We start from the raw sequence: 23,178 nt of genomic DNA on the forward strand, positions 1-23,178 counted from the left end.
TTGCATAGTTTTCACAGCCGGATTGAGCCGCAGTGCTCAAACCGGATGTGTGAAAGTAGCCTAATGGAAACATTTTTTGCTAATGCAGTGCAACAATGTATCACGCAGCACAATCTACATCAACCAGTATACACCGTGACTCTCCATTCGGGAATTTGGCCTATATACCAGAGTTTCCCTTTAAGCTTCCACTTTCGCTGCATTTGTAATTTACATTATTGCAGTCGGGACAATTTCCAACCAACCGGAAAAACATTAGCAGAAAAATAAGCGTGGATGTAACATCCTTGTAATGGGCTGTACGGCACAGTAGAGAAACCACCGCTCCATTTAACTCAGATCCATGAAATACTTTCTGAACCCCCAGAGCTGTAACCAGCGGGGTTTCCCGAATCCTCCCCAGCATCCCGTCTACATTCAGCCTATGCAGTGTAAGGAACCATACTAGTATAGCATCATCTAATACATCACTGGTCTTTGAAGCAAATGGTCAAGCTCCAACGTTCAGTGAATTATTCTGCCTGTCTGCAGCCACCACATGAGAGAGCTACCCTTATACAGAGATATAAGATTCTGTCTGCAGCCACCACTAGGGGGAGCTCCCTGTGTACAGAGATACATGATAAGATTCTGTCCGCAGCCACCAATAGGGGGAGTTCCCTGTATACAAAGATACATCATAAGATCCTGTCTGCAGTCACCACTAGGTGGAGCTCCCTGTATGCAGAGGTACATAAGATTCTGTCTTCAGTCACCATTAGGTGGAGCTCCCTGTATACAGAGATACATAAAATTCTGTCTGCAGTCACCACTAGGGGGAGCTCCCTGTATACAGAGATACATGATAAGATTCCGTCTACAGTCACCACTAGGGGGAGCTCCCTGTATACAGAGATACATGATAAGATTCCGTCTACAGTCACCACTAGGTGGAGCTCCCTGTATAGAGATACATGATAAGATTCCATCTACAGTCACCACTAGGGGGAGCTCTCTGTATACAGAGATGCATAAGATTCTGTCTTCAGCCACCATTAGGTGGAGCTCCTTGTATACAGAGATACATGAGAAGATTCTGTCTTCAGCCACCACTAGGGGGAGCTCCCTGTATACAGAGATACATGAAATTCTGTCTACAGCCACCACTAGGGGGAGCTCCCTGTATACAGAGGTACTGTTATGCTTGTTTAATCAACTTACATGGATTAAATAGGTAAAACACTGAACATACTGCAACTGACGAAGCCAGTTCATGTACATACTAGACATTCGGACCCCGCAATCCCTAGTGGTTCCTGCATGGACTGCAGTAACCCTATGTCCAAACTAAACTATGGCAACTCGGACCTATGTTGCCTGAGAGGCCATCGAGCATTTCACTTTCCACCTAAGGAACAAGAGGGAAGAGCAGAGTGCAATATACCTACGGAAAGAAAAAAGTGCTGAGATAGAAAGGGTTCCCAGAATGAGTAAAAACAAACCACGAAATTCCAAAGGAAAGGGTAAAATACTTACTGCTAGAGAGTATCCCACCTACTACCTAACTAGAAACAAAGATAGGTGCAGGGTGAAAAGCATAAACCGCGAGCAGATAAAACCCTAGCTGGTGTTTCACTGTCTGACAAACTGTCACGGTGTGTGACAGGATGACAAGTAACAGGGGAGCCTTATCTGGTCCTCAGGCTAGGGGAATCCTAGCTGACCCTGATCCTAAAGGTACGTCTGAAGGTGACGATGTTTGGGCTATCTTCCCAGCTATAGAAAACCACCCTGGTCTAGTGGACCCCCTCCCTTCACCCAGGAGAGGGCCGAGACAGGAGTGGTTAATCCCACACAAATAAACAGATGGTGGGGGAACCAAAACTCAAACTCACAGCGATCACTCACATAGGCAATATGTGCTCAGGAGGAAACTAAAGTAAGGGAGGAAATAATCAGACAAGAGAATTTCTACAAGACACCAAACAGCACACAGAAGTTCATGAGCAACCAGATAGTAAAGTACAAGGACCAGGATCGCATAAAGCTATCATCGGCAAGGGAGAACAGGCTCCACCATTTTAAAAAGGGCGGAAGCGACTGAGATCGGTCTCCTACAACATGTGACTCAAGCAGTAATCCACAGGCTAGCAGAAATTAACTCCTGCAAGCCAGGTTACTAACAAGAGCACAGCTGATCGACGCCTGAGCCTGTCTGTGCAACTCAAAGGCAGCATCGTATGGAATGTCTGACTCTGCTGTGTGAACAGCGTCAGATGTAGTCTTGACACTCTCTGAGTTTTGAGCCAGACACCGTGTGACATAAACAACAGCAGTATGGTTGGGCATCCAAATGAAAATATCATCAGCAGGAAATAACAGCAGGAGGTTGTATTTATAGCGGCACCCGAAAGGTGATGGGACAGGCAAGTGAGTAATTGAAAACACCTGATAACCTAAAAGACTAAGGGTACCATCACACTTTAGCGACGCTCCAGCGCTACATGGTCGCTGGTGAGCTGTCAATCAGGCAGATCTCACCAGCAACCAGTGACCAGCCCCCAGCCAACAGCGACGCGTGGAAGCAATGCTGCTCTTGGTAACTAAGGTAAATATCGGGTAACCAAGCGCTTGGTTACCCGATATTTACCTTGGTTACCAGTGCATACCGCTTAGCGCTGGCTCCCTTCACTCCTAGCCAGAGTACACATCGCGTTAATAAGCAAACCGCTTTGCTTATTTACCCGATGTGTACTCCGGCTACTTGTGCAGGGAGCAGGCACTGACAACTTGAGAGAGGCGGACGCTAGTAACCAAGGTAAATATCGGGTAACCAAGCAAAGGGCTTTGCTTGGTTACCCGATATTTACCTTGGTTACAGCTTACCGCAGGCTGCCAGAAGCCTGCTCCCTGCACATTCAGATCGTTGCTCTCTCGCTGTCACACACAGCGATGTGTGCTTCACTGCGGGAGAGCAACGTCCAAAAAATGAATCAGCACTGTGTGTAACGAGCAGCGATTTCACAGCAGGGGCCAGATCACTGCTCAGTGTCATACACAGCGAGATCGCTAATGAGGTCACTGGTGCGTCACAAAAACCGTGACTCAGGAGCGATCTCACTATGTGAGAAGTACCCCGAAAGCAAGAATAGTAGATAATAAACACTCAGAGAAAAGGTGTATCTGCTGTTGCTCAGTGAACAGACAAACCGACCACAAAGCACATGCTCCAGGGTTCAAAACTTGACTCATGACAGTACCACCCCACTTTCTACAAGGGGCCACTGGATCCTCTGAGATCTCTGACCCTGCTAACAGAACTCTCTGACTATGTGATCCCCATGCAAATCCTCCAAGTCTGCCTCAGTGATGTCATGAGGAACCGGCATCTCCTCCAATCTTTTTAAGAAGAAAGCAATGGAAAGAATTATTAATCCTGCATGCACCTGGGAGTTGGATCTTGACCATCACATGATTAATGTTTTTAATTACCTCATACGGACCAGCAAATTTGCTTGAGAAAACTTTTAAAGTGAATATTTTTGAGGAAAGTCAAATAAAATCTCCTACCTTTAAAGACAGGGGCTCTTCTACATCTGCGGTTTGCAGTTCTCTTGGACCGATCGCAAGTTATCAAAAGATCTTTTTCAACTGCTCTCCAGACCTTAATCAAATGAGAAGAATATATTTCCTCCTCTAGGACAGAAGACTGTATTATTATTATAGACTGTACTATTCTTTGGTGCAGCTGTAATATTAAGCGATATTGATCTTGTTGCTTTTCACAACTGCTTTTCCAGGTTTGAGTTGGTTGGGACTGCTGTACATACATCACAGGGGAGGGTTGGGAGGAATATAGATCACTGGGGAGGCTGGGGGGCATAGACATGACTAGGGACGCTGGGGGCATAGACATCAAAGGAGATGCTGAGGGCAAATACATCACTTGGGAGGAGTATATATTACTAGAAAAGCTGCGGGACATAGACATGGCTGTGGGCATAGGCATCACTGGGAGGGGGGTACATAGTTGGGAGGGCATAAACATTGCTGGAGAGGGCTGAGAGGAATATACATCACTAGGGAAGCAGCAGAGCATAGACATCACAGACATCACTGGGTTGCAGAGATATACCTGGGGGGCACAAACATTGCTGGGGGTATATACATAGCTGGGGGCACAGACAGCCCTCGGGGATGCCGGACGGACACAGATAGCACTGGGTGCACAAAGAGCACTGGGGGATGCTCAGGGCACAGAGATCACTGGGGAGAAGGGGCACAGAGAGCGCTGGGGGCACAGAGAGCGCTGGGGGCACAGAGAGCGCTGGGGGCACAGGCAGACCTGGGGAAGGCTGGGGGCACAGGCAGACCTGGGGGAGGCTGGGGCACAGGCAGACCTGGGGGAGGCTGGGGGCACAGGCAGACCTGGGGGAGGCTGGGGGCACAGGCAGACCTGGGGGAGGCTGGGGGCACAGGCAGACCTGGGGGAGGCTGGGGGCACAGGCAGACCTGGGGGAGGCTGGGGGCACAGGCAGACCTGGGGGAGGCTGGGGACACAGGCAGACCTGGGGGAGGCTGGGGACACAGGCAGACCTGGGGGAGGCTGGGGACACAGGCAGACTTGGAGGAGGTTGGAGACAGTTAGAGAACTGGGGAGGCTGGGATCACAGAGAGCGTTGGGGGAGGCTGCGGGCACAGACAGAGCCGCCGCCGGGCACCGACAGAGGCGCCGCCGTTGCCGGGCAAAGACAGAGCCGCCACCGGGCCCAGACAGAGCCGCCACTGCTGGGCACAGAGAGCGCTGCCCGGCACAGTAGAACCTGAGGGATCATAGGGCAGTCGCTCCTCTTCTGTTGAATTGTAGCGCACCTCACGCCTACCTTGCCTACAAAGTACGTCCTCACGTAGCCAGTGCCAGTGTGGGGACGTAGTCCTTCAGGTATAGGAACGCTCTGTGTGGGGTTTTAAAGGGCCAGCAGCCAGCAAGATGCGGCTGCCGCCCCAGCACTGCGGTCCCCGGGAATCAGCCCGGAGGCCGCAGAAAACGTCATTGCGGGCCGTATACCCGCAATGACTTTTTCTGCGGCCTCCGGGCTGATTCCCGGGGACCGCAGTGCTGGGGCGGCAGCCGGAGGTTCCCCACCCCTGATTTAGATGAAACAAGACATCTGAAATATTGTTCTAATTATTAGTTCATTCTGACCGTCTGACCACTAGTCTCAGGAAGATATCTATAAACGGAACCCCTTCATTGGAAATTATGTTTTTTGGAACACATGTAGCTAAACGCGAAAATAAACAATGTAGCGAAACGCTTAGTCGTAGACCATTTTGGTAGAGGAACCAAATGAACCATCTTTCTGTAGCAGTCCACCAGCACCCATACTACTGTATCACCACCAGAATTAGAAAACTTTCTGACAAAATTTATGGACAAATGAGTCCAAGGTTGAAATGGAACCTCGTTAGGCAAAAGAAGCCCTGCAGGGGCCTGGCGAGAGGCTTTAGACCTGGCACAAAGTTTGCACGTACTCATCAACATCCTTTCGACCACTCTGCCACCATAAGGACCTGGAAACAGATCTTCAGGTAGCAAAGGAACCAGGAAGTCCAGCCAACACAGAGTCGTGCATTTTAAGAAGGTCAGTACAAAGCGAGAACGGCACAAACAGCTTGCTAGATGGCAAGTCCTCTGGTGCATCAACCTGAGCTTCCACTACCACCCTTTCACTAAGAATTTTGACTGGATTATCGTCCCTCAACTCTTGAAGAAAACTATGTGATAAAGCATCAGCTTTCATATTCTTAGTACCAAGGAGATATGTCACAGAGAAATCAAACCAAGCAAAAAAGAGGGCCCGCCTAGCCTGTGTAGTATTCAAGCATTTAGCAACATGAACGTACAGTAAGTTGTGTTCAGTAAAGACAGTTACTCTATCATTTCCACCTCCAACCAATGCCTCCATTCCTCAAATGCACTCTTTAGGCTATGTGCGCACAGTGCGTTTTTCGCGGCGTTTTTGCGTGTTTTTCGGGTGCGTTTTTGGCCTCAAAACTGCAGGACTTTGCTTCCCCAGCAAAGTCTATGAGTTTTCATTTTTGCTGTCCGCACACATCTGTTTTTTTTACCTGCGTCTTTGAGTTAAAAAAAAAAAATGGACATGTCAGTTCTTTCCTGCGTTTTTCTGCGTTTTCCGCCCATGCAATGCATTGGAAAAACGCAGCAAAACGCAGAGATCAAAAACGCAGCAAAACGCAGCCAAAAACGCACCAAATCGCGGTAAAAACGCATGCGGTTTTTTTATGCGTTTTTTCGACGCAGGTGCGTTTTTGTGCGTTTTTAGCGGCCAAAAACGCACAAAAACGCAGCGTCAAAAAGACGCTGTGTGCGAACCTAGCCTAACAGCCAAGAGTTCCCAATCCCCATATCATAGTTTTACTCTGTTTGTCATAATTTCCAAGAAAAAAAGCACAAGGATGACGGTAACCATCCTCCTTCCAACAAAGAACAGCACCCATTCCCACCGAAGAGTCGTTCACCTCAACCACAAAAGGCAAATCAACATTGGGTTGTTTGAGAACAGAGTTCTTAGAAAAAGCTGTCTTGATTGATGCAAAGTCATCAACAGCCTCAGTAGACCAACCAAGAGGAAAAATCAGTACCCTTCTTGATCATATCAGTAAGAGGTTTGACTATAACCGAGAAGTTCTCAATGAACTTATGAATAATTAGCAAAACCTAACAACCTCTGCAAAGCTTTAAGTTTTACCCAATAAAGAATGACCTGTACCTTCATGGGATCCATCTGAAAACCTTTAGCGGAAACCTAATGACTCAAAAACGGAATCTGCCGCACCTCAAGTTGACACTTCTCTAGCTTGGCAAATGAATGATTGTCTTGAAGAACTTGAAGTATCTGTTGAACATACTCCCAATGCTCCTCACAAGAACCTGATTAAATCAAAATGTCATCCAAGTATATCTACTCTAAAAATCTACTCACTAAAGAAGAAAAAATATAATTTATGAAGTTCTGAGGCACTGCTGGAGCAATTGGGCAAACTGAATGGCATCACCAAATTTTCTAAGTGACCCTCGGGGGCATTGAAGCCAGTCTTCCACATATAAGGTTATATGCCCCTCTTGGATCCAGTTTAGAAAAACATTTGGCCCCTGCTAGTTGGTTAAACAGGTCAGGAATAAGGAGTAGAGGGTAAGGATTACATACAATAATCTTATTCATTTCATTTCTCTCAAATCCAAACACAGACGCAACCCTCCATCACTTTTCTTAACAAAGAAAACTCCCACAGCGACTGGTGAGGTGGAAGGCCTTATGTGAACCTTTGAGAGACTCTTGAATGTACTCCTTCAAGGCATCTCTTTAAGGAAGAGAGAGGTTAAACAGATGGGATTTAGGCAAGTTGGCTTTGGTATAAATTCAATAGCACAGTCATAACACTTAAGTGGAGAAAGAATTTCACGTTGTCATAAAAAACAGCCATCAAATCTGGAAGAAGAGATCTCAAAGATGCCATGGATTTAGATGAACAACTGGTAAAACAAAAATTTCCCTAAGTCTTGACCTCTTGAAACTCCCAGTGGATGGTAGGCATATGTTTCATCAACCAGGGCATACCCAACACAATTTTAGCTGGCAGGTAAGGAAACATCATAAATGACATAGATTTTCCCACTGTCATGGACACACATTGTCAACCTTAAAAGTAACATGACTTTGAGTAAGGGGAAAATTATCAATTGCAGATACTTGAATTGGATGACTGAGAGTCGAAACTGTGTACCCACAATTTATTATTGTATTTGAAACTGACCAGTTTGATCATAGTTTACTTTAGACAGAGACGAGCAGGTGATCCAAGCTCAATTCCTTCCTTGGACTCTCTCAGGCCCCAGTTTGCATAGGTTCTCCAGCCTCAATAGAATGAGAGGAGGTAGTCACTGAAACACCCTCAAATGTACTCTTATCCGTAAGACATCTGTCCAAACGCACTGGCAGGAAAAAACTGGAGAATCCTCAGGGAAGGAAAAAGCCCAAGCCTGAGGATCTCCATGTACGAAAGATACGCTTTCTTCCAGATGAGGCAGGACAGAGACGAAAATACAAATTACAAGAAGAAAGATAGAAAACTTACTTTGGTCCCCATTGAAACAATCTGGTAAATTTTACCTTGGGTTCAGAAGACAATTTTGGGTGGACTAACACCTCTGTAGAGGCTGATAATGTATATTGTTGTTACTTTTTGATGTCTGCCATCTCCAAGAACAGGAACCGTAAGTGCACAGCCAGGGCATCCATATCATCCATGATGGCTTCTCAGCACAGAAAAATGGAGTGGGCTGGTGATAATGTTATTTTTGGTTAATCAACTCACGCACAGGATAAATAGGTAGAACACTAAAAATACTACAACTGACTCAGCCGGTTCTGGTACAGACTAGAGATTCGGACCCCTGAATCTCTAGTGGTTCCTGCATGGGCTGCTATAGCTCTAACCACAGAATAAACTAGGGCAACTCAGACCTATGCTGCCTGAAAGGCCTTCAAGCGCTTTATTTTCCTCCTAAGGAACTGGAGGGCAGAGCATTGTGCACTATACCTACAGAAAGGAAGGCGCGCTGAGATAGAAAGATTTCCCAGAGTGACTAAACACAAAATACCAAAAGAAAGAGTAAAGTACGTACTGCTAGAGAGTTTGCCTCCTACCACCTAACTAGAAACAGAGGATGGGGCAGGGTAAAATAGCATAAACCGCAAGGAGATAAAACCCTAGCTAGTCTTTCACTGTCTGGCATAAACAACGATAGTATGGCTGGACATCCAAATGAGAATATCACCAGCTAGAAATACCAGCATGGAGAAGATATTTAGAGCAGCACCCGAAAGGTGACGGGACAGACAAATGAGTAAATGAAAATACCTGTTACCTTAAACTAAAGCAAGGATAACAAATAATCAACACCTAGCAAAAAGGTGTATCTGCTGTAACTCACTGGATAGACAAACCGACCACAAAGCACATGCTCAAGGGGTCGAACCTCGATGCCTGCAGCTACCATTATGGGGAGCACACTGTATACAGAAATACAAAAGGTTCTGTCTGAAGCCACCAGTCCTCATATTGTATCTTTGTCCTTATCTCTCTGATGATTAATGACTTACACTGGTACATTGTAGCAATCCCTCAGCTGTGTGAGTATGACGAGATCAACGGTTACTAAAAATGAAAAGTATAGGAGAGGAGCAGTATACGGATGGCTGCAGTGTGTCTGGCATCAGTCACTGGATGTGGCCGTCATGTCCTCTTTTAGATGTGCTCTCTCGCCTCCCATCGCCTTGCCGTCTCTTTGGCACGCACACCTTGGCGAGATGACAGTGCGGATTACATACACGAGCTGACACAAAGGACATCACCGGATGTTGTGAGGAAGAAACAATGTAACTTCAATTGTATTGTCTCTGGATTAAAGTATTAAACCCCCCCCAAAAATCCCTCCAAACCCCCAATTGTCCTCCAACAGATCCTCCTCATACAACCAAGGGCCTATGTTCATCCAGGGCCTGCTCATTCATGAGCAGATTGACACTTTTGTCCTTATTGATGTCTCATTGTCTCATTTTTACCCATGTTGCCCCCTGACATGTACTTGGATGGTCTTGGCCCCCCGACTCACACAAGCTCCTCACTTTTAGAAATGAAGCAAGTGCGGTGATCAGGCAGGACATGCTGTGCTATCGCTCCCATCAGATGGTGCCTACAGGGGGACCCCTTGTGCTCTCTTCAGATGCTCATGGGTCTTGTTGTTCTTCAGTAGATGGAGGCGTTTGTGTTTTGAATGATTCCAGACTGATGTTCTTGTCTTGCAGGTTGGTACCGAGGATCCTCCATCAAAAACCCTAACGTAAAGGTAAGAAAAAAGTGCAGTGATATTGGATATTTGTGTCTTCAGGGTGAGGGGTCCCGTAATATAAACAAGGGTCATAAGAGGTTGGTGGGGTACAAGCATTTAGATACCCTACTGGTCTAATCAATGGTCTTTTGGGGGGAGCCCCCCTTTAAATGGATCTAATTGTATCTGCAGGTAAATCTTCCATAAACTGCATTCTGCTCATGTGCACACATCCCGCTGCCCAGTCAGTCTGAAGGTCAGATGTAATGACCAGGCTGCCGCAGGCTGGCCGGCAGGAGTGCTGTGAGTTTCCCGGATTTTCCTGTGTTCACCGCCATTTAGAGTCTTTTTCTGCTACATTTATGAGTGTTCGCTCCGCTGTCCCTGGCAGCCGCTGCCCGCAGTGGATCCAGAGCGCTGCCACCAATCTGACGTCAGAGCGGCCAGAGCTCTGCTGACAGTGTGCACTTTAGGGAAGGGGAGGACATCTCAGGACAATGGCTGTCTTCAACAGCAGCACAGAGGAAAAGCTGATTACTCTGAGCTGTGGAGTCTGCACAGTGTGTCATGGGGATGAGAGGCTTTATCTCCAGGTCTTGTGTGTCTCTGCTTAAAGGCAGTACCCTGATCCTTGCATAATGAATGGAGCAAGGTCACAGCACAGAGTATTTCAGGACAGAAGTATTAGGATCTCATTAGAAGTCACAGACCAGAAGAGAACGCTCCCCAGCAGCACAGAGTATGTCAGGTGCCAGTAAAGGAACAGGCGAGATTCTGGCCCACAATATTCACAGTATGGCCTTCCTACACTATGTCCTCCTTCTCACGGCCTGAGCGGACTGGCTGGTGATAATCCTCCTTACCACACAACCCCTTTCTCACGCCTCCCATCCTGCTCTGTGTAGTGTGCCCCGGCCCCTCATTCCATGTCTGTCATGCCCGCTGCAGCCTTTCAACCTCTGGGTGCCCCAATTATGTAGTAGTTTAGTGTCACAGGGCGCTGCCATGTTCTATGTGCCCCTGCCTGGTGTCACTGAGGAGCGAGGCACGGACCCCGCTTGCCTCCAGCTGTACATTAGCATAAGTAATTGCACGCTCGTTAACAGTTCATTAGTGCCGAAAGCCACAACCTATAAAAAGAAGTCAGGAAGGAAGGGCCCCGCCGAGCCGATTGTGTGCAGCTCCTGTTTCAGTGTGAAGTTGGGTCTCCTTCTGCCGATCCCACCATCATCCACTCATTGGCGCCTTCCATTCACCTCATCATCATTCGCTCAGTGGTCTGTAACTCTCTCATCTTTGATCCATCTCTCTTCTCTCTCTTCCTTCTGTGTCTCGATCCATCTCTCCCTTTCTGTTTTTCTCGTCTTTCTCATCTTTGCCCTAGTCCGGTATCTCTGACTCAACATATATCCACCTACAGTTAGGTCCAGAAATATTTGGACAGTGACACAAGTTTTGTTATTTTAGCTGTTTACAAAAACATGTTCAGAAATACAATTATATATATAATATGGGCTGAAAGTGCACACTCCCAGCTGCAATATGAGAGTTTTCACATCCAAATCGGAGAAAGGGTTTAGGAATCATAGCTCTGTAATGCATAGCCTCCTCTTTTTCAAGGGACTCTAAGGGCTGCAATTAACTCTGAAGGCGTCTCCCTCGTTAACCTGTAATCAATGAAGTAGTTAAAAGGTCTGGGGTTGATTACAGGTGTGTGGTTTTGCATTTGGAAGCTGTTGCTGTGACCAGACAACATGCGGTCTAAGGAACTCTCAATTGAGGTGAAGCAGAACATCCTGAGGCTGAAAAAAAAGAAAAAATCCATCAGAGAGATAGCAGACATGCTTGGAGTAGCAAAATCAACAGTCGGGTACATTCTGAGAAAAAAGGAATTGACTGGTGAGCTTGGGAACTCAAAAAGGCCTGGGGGTCCACGGATGACAACAGTGGTGGATGATCGCCGCATACTTTCTTTGGTGAAGAAGAACCCGTTCACAACATCAACTGAAGTCCAGAACACTCTCAGTGAAGTAGGTGTATCTGTCTCTAAGTCAACAGTAAAGAGAAGACTCCATGAAAGTAAATACAAAGGGTTCACATCTAGATGCAAACCATTCATCAATTCCAAAAATAGACAGGCCAGAGTTAAATTTGCTGAAAAACACCTCATGAAGCCAGCTCAGTTCTGGAAAAGTATTCTATGGACAGATGAGACAAAGATCAACCTGTACCAGAATGATGGGAAGAAAAAAGTTTGGAGAAGAAAGGGAACGGCACATGATCCAAGGCACACCACATCCTCTGTAAAACATGGTGGAGGCAACGTGATGGCATGGGCATGCATGGCTTTCAATGGCACTGGGTCACTTGTGTTTATTGATGACATAACAGCAGACAAGAGTAGCCGGATGAATTCTTAAGTGTACCGGGATATACTTTCAGCCCAGATTCAGCCAAATGCCACAAAGTTGATCGGACGGCGCTTCATAGTACAGATGGACAATGACCCCAAGCATACAGCCAAAGCTACCCAGGAGTTCATGAGTGCAAAAAAGTGGAACCTTCTGCAATGGCCAAGTCAATCACCAGATCTTAACCCAATTGAGCATGCATTTCACTTGCTCAAATCCAGACTTAAGACAGAAAGACAAACAAACAAGCAAGACCTGAAGGCTGCGGCTGTAAAGGCCTGGCAAAGCATTAAGAAGGAGGAAACCCAGCGTTTGGTGATGTCCATGGGTTCCAGACTTAAGGCAGTGATTGCCTCCAAAGGATTCGCAACAAAATATTGAAAATAAAAAGATTTTGTTTGGGTTTGGTTTATTTGTCCAATTACTTTTGACCTCCTAAAATGTGGAGTGTTTGTAAAGAAATGTGTACAATTCCTACAATTTCTATCAGATATTTTTGTTCAAACCTTCAAATTAAACGTTACAATCTGCACTTGAATTCTGTTGTAGAGGTTTCATTTCAAATCCAATGTGGTGGCATGCAGAGCCCAACTTGCGAAAATTGTGTCACTGTCCAAATATTTCTGGACCTAACTGTATATCTCTGCCTGTAGTCATTGATAAAAGGTTCCTCTAACATCCAGCAATAAAGGTGCCAAGCTCCTCCCCTACACATAATTTTACAACTATTCCCCGCTTAGGTGGGACAGTTATCCTGGATCCAGCATAGTTCTTGTAGTTGTCCTGGGGCCTGCCTGGTACTTGTAGTTGTCATGGTGCTTGAAATTGTTCTTGGTCCTACCTGGTTCTTGTACATCTGAAGTCCTTGCCTTGTCATTCCAGTTGTCCTTGGTCCTGCCTGGTTCTTTTACTTTTTCTGGGTCTTGCCTGGTACTTATAGTCATAAGAGGTCTTCCCTGGTACCTGTAATTGTCATGGGTCTTTCCTGGTACTTGTAGTTGTCTTGGGGGCCTGTCTGGTACTTTTAGTTGTCTTGGAGCCTGCCTACTATTAATAGTTGTCCTTTGGCCTGCATGGTATTTGTAGTTGTTCTTGGGCCTGCCTCGATCTTGTGGTTGTCCTGGGTCCTGCCTAATATTTGTAGTTGTTCTGGGTCCTACCTGGTTCTTTTAGTTGTCATAGGGCTTGCCTGTTACTTCTAGTTGCCTTGGGTCTTGCCTGGTTCTTATAGTTGTTGTCCATGGGCTTATCCGGTGCTTCTAGTTGTCGTACGCCCGGCCTGGTTGTTGTAATTGTCTGTGTGCCTGTCATGAGTCTTGCATGGTATTTGTAGTTGTCCTTGGCCCTGTTTGACATTTGTAGTTATCATAGGTCTTGCCTGTTACTTGTCTTGTAGCCTGCCTGGTACTTGTAGTTGTCCTGGTTCTTTACTGGTACTTGTAGTTATCCTGGGTCCTGCCTGGTACTTGCAATTGTCCTGGGTTCTCCCTGGCACTTGTAGTGGCCCTGGTTCCTGTTTGGTACTTGTAGTTGTAAGGGATCTTGCTTGGTTTTTGTAGTTGTATTGTGGCCTGCCTGGTATTCGTAATTATCTTGTGGCATGTCTTGTTCTTTAGTTTTCCTGGTACATGCCTGGCATGGGGCCTGCATAATACCTGTAGTTGTCCTGTAACTTTCCTGGTACCTGTCGTTCTCCTGTGGCCTGTCTGATTCTTAAAGTTGCCCTGAATCCAACTTGGTTCTTGTAGTTGTCCTGTGGCCTGCCTGCTTCATATAGTTTTCCTGGTTCTAGCCTGGTTCTTATATTTGTCCTGGGGCTAGCCTGGTTTTTGCAGTTTTCCTGGGGTTTGCTTGTAGCTGTCATGGGTCTTGCCTGTTACTTGTAGTTGTCTTGTAGCCTGCGTAGTACTGGTAGTTGTCCTGGGTCCTGCCTGGTAATTGTAGTTATCCTGAGTACTGCCTGGTAATTGTAGTTGTTCTGGGTTCTGACTGGCATTTGCAATTGTCCTGTGTTCTGCCTGGCACTTGTAGATGTACTAGGTCCTGCCTTTTACTTGTATTTGTCATGGGTCTTGCCTGTTACTTATAGTTGTCTTGGGGGCTTAGCTGTTACTTGTAGTTTTCTTGGGGGCTTGGCTGTTACTTGTAGTTGTCTTCGGGGCCTGCCTTGTACTTATAGTTGCCTTGTGGCCTGCTTGGTACTTGTAGTGAAATTGGAACCAACCTTGTTTTTGTACTTATCCTGGGGCATGCCTGGTACCTGTAGTTATTCTGGGACCTGCCTAGTACCTGTAGTTGTCCTAGAACCTGTTTGATTCTTGTAGTTCTGGATCCAACCTAGTTCTTGTAGTTGTCCTGGATCCAGCCTGGTTCTTGTGGTTGTCCTGGGGCGGGCCAGCCTGCTTCTTTAGTTGTCCTGGCAGACAACTACCTGATACTTTCAGTTGTCCTTGGTCCTATCTGGATCTTGTAGTTGTCCTGGATCCAGTCTGGTTCTTTTAGTTGTTCTGGGGCCTATCTGGTACTTGTGGCTGTTCTGGGGCCTGTCTGGCACTTGTAGCTATCCTGGGGCCTGCCTAGTACTTGAAACTGTCCTTGGACTTGGCCTAGTTCTTGTAGGTGCCCTGGATTCAGGCTGGTTCTTGGAGTTGCCCTGAGGTCTACCTGGTACTTTCTGTTGTTCTTTATCCTGCCTGGTTCTTGTATTTGTCCTTGGTCCAGCCTGGTACTGGTAGTTGTCCTGGGGCCTCCCTGTACTTGTAGATGTCCTGGGGCCTGCCTGTACTTATAATTGTCTTAGGTTCTGTCCGGTTCTTGTAGTGTTCCTGGATCCAGCATGGTTCTTCTACTGGGACTAGCCTAGTAATTGTAGTTATCCTGGGGGCCTACTTGGTACTTGCAGTTGTCCTTGTTCTTGCCTGGTTCTTGTAGTTATCTTGGGGCCCTGCATGGTACTTGTAATTCTCTTGGGGGACTGCCTTGTACTTGTAGTTCTTTTGATGGGTGCCTGGTTCTTGTTGCTGTCCTGGGGCTTGCCTAGTACTTGTTATCCTGTGACCTGCCTGTTACTTCAAGTTGTCTTGGGGCCTGTCTGGTTCTTTTAGTTGCCCTGGAGCCTGCCTAGTACTGGTAGTTGTCCTGAGAGCTGCCTTGTGCTTGTAGTTGTCCTAGGGCTTTCCTGGTCCTTGTGGTTGTCATATGGCCTTCCTGGTGCTTGTGGTTGTCCTAGGGCCTCCCTGGTACTTGTAGTTGTCCTGGAGCCTTCTTGGTACTTGTGATTGTCCTTGGGCTTGCCTGATATTTGTAGTTGTTCTGTGGCCTACCTGGTGCTTGTAGTTGTTGTGAGCCCTGACTGATTTTTGTAAGAGTCTGTCTTGTACTTTTAGTTGTCATGGATCTTGTCCTTGGTCCTGCCTGGTTCTTGTAGTTGTCCTGGGGCCTACCTGGTACTTGTCCTGTGGGCCTGCCTGACACTTGTTGTCCTAGAGCCTGCCTGATATTTGTAGTTGTCCTTGGTACTGCCTGCTTCTTGTAGTTGTCCTGGGGCCTGCCTTGTTCTTGTAGTTGTTCTGTGGCCAACCTGGTGCTTGTAGTTGTCATGGGTCTTGCCTGGTATTTGTAGTTGTCATCAGTCTTGCCTATTACTTGTAGTTGTCCTGGAGCCTTCTTGGTACTTGTGGTTGTCGTTGGGCTTGCCTGATATTTGTAGTTGTTCTGTGGCCTACCTGGTGCTTGTAGTTGTTGTGAGCCCTGACTGATTTTTGTAAGAGCCTGTCTTGTACTTTTAGTTGTCATGGATCTTGTCCTTGGTCCTGCCTGGTTCTTGTAGTTGTCCTGGGGCCTACCTGGTACTTGTCCTGTGGGCCTGCCTGACACTTGTTGTCCTAGGGCCTGCCTGATATTTGTAGTTGGCCTTGGTACTGCCTGCTTCTTGTAGTTGTCCTGGGGCCTGCCTTGTTCTTGTAGTTGTTCTGTGGCTTACCTGGTGCTTGTAGTTGTTGTGAGCCCTGACTGGTTTTTGTAAGAGTCTGTCTTGTACTTTTAGTTGTCATGGATCTTGCGTGGTATTTGTCCTTGGTCTTGTCTGGTTCTTGTAGTTGTCCTGGGGCCTGCCTGGGACTTGCTGTTGTCTTGGGGGCCTGCCTGGCACTTGTTGTCCTAGGGGCTTCCTGGTACTTGTGGTTGCCCTGGGGTCAGCCTGGTAGTTGTAATTGTCCTGGCGCCTGCCTGTTTCTTGTAGTTGTCCTGGGGCCTACCTGGTACTTGTAGTTGTCATGGGTCTTGCCTGGTATTTGTAGTTGTCATCAGTCTTGCCTATTATTTATAGTTGTCTTGTAGCCTGCCTAGTACTTGTAGTTGTCCTGGGTCCTACCTGGTACTTGTAGTTATCCTAAGTACTGCCAGGTGCTTTGAGTTGTCCAGGGTCCTGCCTGGTACTTGTAGTTGTCAGGGATTTTGCCTGGTTCTTCTAGTTGTTTTGTGACCTGCCTGGTACTTGTAGTTTTCCTGGGGTATGCCTGGTTCTTGTAGTTATCCTGGGAATTGCCTGGTAATTTAGGTTGTCCTAGTGCCTGCTTGATTCTTTGTATCCTGAATCCAGCGTAGTGCTTGTAGTTGTCCCGGGTTCTTGCAGTTGTCCTGGATTAAACCTGTTTCTTGTTGTTTTCCCAGGGACAGCCTGGTTCTTAATTTTCCTGGTGTCTACCTGATACAGCTGCCTTGGTCCTTCCTGGTTCTTGTAGTTGTCCTTAATCTATTCTGGTTCTTTTAGTTGTCTTGGGCCCTACATGGTACTTTGTAATTGTCCTTGGCCTTGCCTGGTTTTTGTAGTTGTCTTGGGGTCTACCTGGTACGTGCAGTTGTCCTTTGTCCTGCCTGGTTTTTGTAATTGTCCTTAGTCCAGCTTGGTACTAGTAGTTGTCCTGCGACCTGCCTAATTCTTGTAGTTGTCCTGGATCCAGCCTGATTCCTTTAGTGGTCATATGGGTTGTGTATTACTTGTAGTTGTCCAGGGGCCTGCCTGATATTTGTAGTTTGTCCTGGGGCCTGCCCTTTTTTATGATTTTTATATTTATACACTTGTTCTATTTGTGATGACGGGGAGGGCAAGTCCGTTTTTTGGACGTGGAATCGATAAATAATTTCTGTGTTTATTCTTCCAGAAGGGATTTTCCACTCCTCCATGTTCTCATGCTTTCATTTCTGAGCCACCACTTAGCGACATGTAGCCGACAGCGCAGCTCTCCAGTTAATGCACTAAACCGAGTGAACAGAGATGTAGCAGGCGCCTCCTGGGTGAAATTCACCCTTCAGCTTCCTGACACTTTTGAAATGCATTTTTGGTCACACAGAAGTTTGAGATTATTTAGCACATGTGGGATACGGAGCATTACAGCTATGCCCCACCCTTTGCATCACTGGCTCCGCCTCCTATTTTATATAATACTGTTTTATTCATCCTAATTACACTTTTTGTTACTCTCTCCGGTGTCTTTATTACAGATTGCTCTCTGACCCTTTTTCACACCCCGCACCTTCTCCCACTCCACCTCCTTATGCCTCTTCATTAGGCTCCTTCTCACCCTCTGCCACTTTATTACGCACTGCCTTTTCCTCAGTCTCCATCTCTCTGCCTCATCATGCTCCGATTCCCCACACTCTGCCTCCTCATCATGCTCCGATTCCCCACACTCTGCCTCCTCATCATGCTCCGATTCCCCACACTCTGCCTCCTCATCATGCTCCGATTCCCCACACTCTGCCTCCTCATCATGCTCCGATTCCCCACACTCTGCCTCCTCATCATGCTCCGATTCCCCACACTCTGCCTCCTCATCATGCTCCGATTCCCCACACTCTGCCTCCTCATCATGCTCCGATTCCCCACACTCTGCCTCCTCATCATGCTCCGATTCCCCACACTCTGCCTCCTCATCATGCTCCGATTCCCCACACTCTGCCTCCTCATCATGCTCCGATTCCCCACATTTTGCCTCCTCATCATGCTCCGATTCCCCACACTCTGCCTCCTCACTAGGCTCCACCGTTTCTTACTCTGATTCCTTATTAAGCTCTGCCCCCTCACACCCTGCCTCATTAGTAATCTCTGCCCCCCACACCCTGCCTTCTCAGTATGCTCTGCCCCCTCACACCTTGCCTCTTCAGTAAGCTCTGCCCCTCACACCTTGCCTCTTCAGTAAGCTCTGCCCCCTCACACCCTGCCTCATCAGTAAGCTCTGCCCCCTCACACCTTGCCTCCTCAGTAAGCTCTGCCCCCTCACACCCTGCCTCATCAGTAAGCTCTGCCCCCTCACACCTTGCCTCCTCAGTAAGCTCTGCCCCCTCACACCCTGCCTCATCAGTAAGCTCTGCCCCCTCACACCCTGCCTCATCAGTAAGCTCTGCCCCCTCACACCCTGCCTCATCAGTAAGCTCTGCCCCTCACACCTTGCCTCTTCAGTAAGCTCTGCCCCCTCACACCTTGCCTCCTCAGTAAGCTCTGCCCCCTCACACCTTTCCTCATCAGTAAGCTCTGCCCCCTCACACCCTGCCTCATCAGTAAGCTCTGCCCCCTCATACCCTCCCTCTTCAGTAAGCTCTGCCCCCTCACACCTTGCCTCCTCAGTAAGCTCTGCCCCCTCACACCTTGCCTCATCAGTAAGCTCTGCCCCCTCACACCTTGCCTCATCAGTAAGCTCTGCCCCCTCACACCCTGCCTCTTCAGTAAGCTCTGCCCCCTCACATCTTGCCTCCTCAGTAAGCTCTACCCCCTCATACCCTGCCTTTTCAGTAATATCTGCCCCCTCACTCTGCCTCCTCTTCACGCTCTGCCTTCTCTTCACGCTCTGCCTTCTCTTCACGCTCTGCCTTCTCTTCTCGCTCTGCCTTCTCTTCTCGCTCTGCCTCCACTTCGTGCTCTGCCTCCTCTTCGCGCTCTGCCTCCTCCTCACTCTCTGCCTCCTCCTCACTCTCTGCCTCCTACTCACTCTCTGCCTCCTCCTTGCGCTCTGCCTCCTCCTTGCGCTCTGCCTCCTCCTTGTGCTCTGTCTCCTCCTCGTGCTCTGCCTCCTCCTTGCGCTCTGCCTCCTCTTCTCGCTCTGCCTCCTCGCTCTGCCTCCTCCTCGCGCTTTGCCTCCTCCTCGCGCTCTGCCTCCTCCTCGCGCTCTGCCTCCTCCTCGTGCTCTGCCTCCTCCTTGCGCTCTGCCTCCTCCTTGCGCTCTGCCTCCTCCTTGCGCTCTGCCTCCTCTTCTCGCTCTGCCTCCTCTTCGCGCTCTGCCTTCTCTTCTCGCTCTGCCTCCTCTTCGCGCTCTGCCTCCTCCTCGCGCTCTGCCTCCTCCTTGCGCTCTGCCTCCTCCTTGCGCTCTGCCTCCTCCTTGTGCTCTGCCTCCTCTTCTCGCTCTGCCTCCTCTTCGCGCTCTGCCTTCTCTTCTCGCTCTGCCTCCTCTTCGTGCTCTGCCTCCTCTTCGCGCTCTGCCTCTTCACTCTCTGCCTCCTCCTCACTCTCTGCCTCCTCCTTATTACCTCCACCTCCTCACTATCACAGAGGCCTGCGGATTGCGTCAGTATATGCTTAGTGTTGTTAGTTCCTGTATTTCATTGGTACTTTTTAGGCCATTAGATCAATACTAGAGTAGTGCTGAAGCCCATATCTCTTCTGTGCTGTTAGGGGCATTGTGCTGGGGCTCTGCTGGGATTTGTAGTCCCACCAGTTATGCTACGCTAGTTTTCCTGCACTGATAGGAGAGAATGGACACAATTAGATAATTCTATATAGAAATAACCGTGTGAGAAAAACAGGAAGAGGAGAAATCCGCAGTGATGGGCGATAGACATTCAGGACTGGTGGGGGCGGGTGAGGGCTAGCACAATGGCAGCATTATACCCGCTCATTGCAGAGCCACTCTTCACTTCTCCATAGAAACCTTTAGTGGATACCAGGTCCTGCACACAGAGCCAGAGGTGACCCTCATGTAGAGACCAGCGGGTCAGGAGACAAATTCCCAGCTCTTCAGTAACACTACAGTGACCTCTCTGCAGCCCGTGTGTCCCAGCGTCGAGGGCGCCATCAGCTCCACGTGCCAGGGGCACAAACTGCCTGTGCCCACCTCTAATAGTGGATTATGTGGCCACTGGAACTAGAGAGGTCTTTGCTAACTGGGTCAACCTGGCATCAGCCTCCAGCCACATTCCTTACCCATGTCATTAAAGAGAACCTCTCATCAGGATCAGGCATGATAAACTAAACGTAGTTTATCGTGCCTGATCCTGATGACAGGTTCTCTTTAAAGGGAATCTGTTAGTATGATCAACCCTCCTGAGCCATCTATATGGTCATGCAGGTCATAGGAAGCTGAATATAATTGTGCCTTAATATCTGTGATCTGATGTTTTATTCCAGAGAAATGCACGTTTTTCTTATATGTAAATGACATCTTCCAGGCTATGGGGAGGATGTTGCCTGAAAGATAACGGCCTGCAGAGCTTATTTTAAATAGAAGGGGCGTTACCAGTGAGAGACAAGTAACTAACACAGAACAGGAGAAATTAACTTTGTCATCTTGCAAACACATTATTTGCAGCTCTCTGAGCTCAGCTGTAATGCAGCAATATTGTAACACTGGCTGCCTGTGAGATGGAGGCTGAAGCTGAGAGGAACCTGCAGATGTGTTAGTTAGGCTGGAGTCAGACAGCTGTAAAACACAGACGACGATTGAATCACAATGCCCGGACTGGCCGGCGGTTCTCCTCACCTGAGCGTGAGATCTGTATAGAAATACATGAAGCTGTAAAGCTCGGGTCAGGACAGCCCCGGCCAGTGTGTTGACTGCGATGCCATCCTCTTCTGAGTTCTATGGCCATCTGACCCCTGCCTTATAATCACACACAGCTCTGTAGTGGGTGCAGGTCTTCTTCCCTGTAGTTGCATGTCCCTGCCTTCTGTGGGTGCAGGTCCTTGCCTTCTGTGGGTGCAGGTCCCTGCCTTCTGTGGGTGCATGTCCCTGCCTTCTGTGGGTGCATGTCCCTGCCTTCTGTGGGTGCAGGTCCCTGCCTTCTGTGGGTGCAGGTCCCTGCCTTCTGTGGGTGCAGGTCCCTGCCTTCTGTGGGTGCAGGTCCCTGCCTTCTGTGGGTGCAGGTCCTTGCCTTCTGTGGGTGCAGGTCCTTGCCTTCTGTGGGTGCAGGTCCTTGCCTTCTGTGGGTGCAGGTCCTTGCCTTCTGTGGGTGCAGGTCCTTGCCTTCTGTGGGTGCAGGTCCTTGCCTTCTGTGGGTGCAGGTCCTTGCCTTCTGTGGGTGCAGGTCCTTGCCTTCTGTGGGTGCAGGTCCTTGCCTTCTGTGGGTGCAGGTCCTTGCCTTCTGTGGGTGCAGGTCCTTGCCTTCTGTGGGTGCAGGTCCTTGCCTTCTGTGGGTGCAGGTCCTTGCCTTCTGTGGGTGCAGGTCCTTGCCTTCTGTGGGTGCAGGTCCTTGCCTTCTGTGGGTGCAGGTCCTTGCCTTCTGTGGGTGCAGGTCCTCGCCATCTGTGGGTGCAGGTCCTCTTCTTGTGTGGGTGTAGGTCCTCTTCTGCAGGTCCTCTTCTTGTGTGGGTGCAGGTCCTCTTCTTGTGTGGGTGCATGCCCTCTGCCCTGTGGAGGCAGGTCCTGTGATCGCTGGTGGCAGGTGTTCTCCCTGCTGAGGGCAGGTCCTCTCTTTTATTTTGTTTTTCCTTTCTCCCACTGAATGTGCAGTTTTGGGATTCTTCTAATGTTCTCCTCTTCTCTCTGCAGGGAATCTTCCCAGCTAATATCATTCATCTGAAGAAAGCCGCCATCAGCAACAGAGGGTGAGTCAGGCGAGCAGTCGCCGCAGGGCCTGCACATGTGGTGTATTCGGGGGTTTATCATCTGTTCTTTATTTGTTCCTTGGAAAACTGGGCGACTCCAATAGACTTACCCTGACACGCCGCACAGAGCATTATAGTGATGATAGTGCCGATGCAGGGGATGTTTCGCTTTGTATCATTCATGCAAGAGACTTAATCAATTACAAGATGTTTCTGCCCAGTGAGAGGGGTAGAAGAGTGGGGTGATATGACCCTGACTGCCAGGAAGAACTGTAAGAGGGGAACTTATGGAAGACCAGGTGACAGACGATCAGCTTCACCCCTGAGATCAAATCTAGCTGAGCCTGATAGTCAGCCAAAGATGTAACATGAACACATAGAAGATATATAATTTAATGTTAGATGTGTAAGTGGAGCTCTGGAGGTGACTAGAGGATAATACATGATGTAACAGCGGAATAGTGACTGCAGCTCTGGAGGTGACTGGAGGATAAGACCTAATGTAACAGCAGAGTAGTGACTGACTGGAGGATAAGACCTAATGTTACAGCAGAATAGTGACTGCAGCTCTGGAGGTGACTGGAGGATAAGACATGATGTTACAGCAGAATAGAGACTGCAGCTTTGGAGGTGACTGGAGGATAAGACATGATGTTAAAGAAGAATAGTGACTGCAGCTTTGGAGGTGACTGGAGAATAAGACATGATGTTACAGCAGAATGGTGACTGCAGCTTTGAAGGTGACTGGAGGATAAGACATGATGTAACAGCGTAGTAGAGACTACAGCTCTGGATGAGACTTATTATGACATAATTTAACGGCAGAATTTTGAGTGCAGCTCTGGATGTGTCTGCTGCTTTTGAGGTGGCTGGAGTAGTTAAATAGTTTCTTCACACATTAGATGCTTTTCCTCCGCTCTTTTGCGGCCTCTTTGGTAGATAGTGCAGTCTACGGGTCGAGGTTTGTCCGCATGTGACGAGCTGTAAGTTGATCCAGTCTGTGACATTTTCAGCCCCTGCAGTATCAGCGGCTTCCACTGAATGAGGTTGCGCCGGTG

General features: G+C 48.3%; 1 protein-coding gene across 5 annotated transcripts in view; it reads left to right on the forward strand.

The window, feature by feature from the left end:
* Positions 1 to 23,178, forward strand: part of DOCK3 (dedicator of cytokinesis 3) — a 144,996-nt gene that overhangs the window by 44,775 nt on the left and 77,043 nt on the right. For all 5 annotated transcript variants that reach the window (XM_075321651.1, XM_075321653.1, XM_075321654.1 and 2 more), the window contains exons 3-4: positions 9,873 to 9,913; positions 22,065 to 22,120. In XM_075321651.1, the coding sequence (XP_075177766.1) occupies positions 9,873 to 9,913; positions 22,065 to 22,120 (97 nt within the window). The remainder of the gene's footprint in view (positions 1 to 9,872; positions 9,914 to 22,064; positions 22,121 to 23,178) is intronic.

This window comes from Anomaloglossus baeobatrachus, chromosome 8 (assembly GCF_048569485.1).
Source record: "Anomaloglossus baeobatrachus isolate aAnoBae1 chromosome 8, aAnoBae1.hap1, whole genome shotgun sequence".
In the NCBI taxonomy this organism is placed as follows: domain Eukaryota; kingdom Metazoa; phylum Chordata; class Amphibia; order Anura; family Aromobatidae; genus Anomaloglossus; species Anomaloglossus baeobatrachus.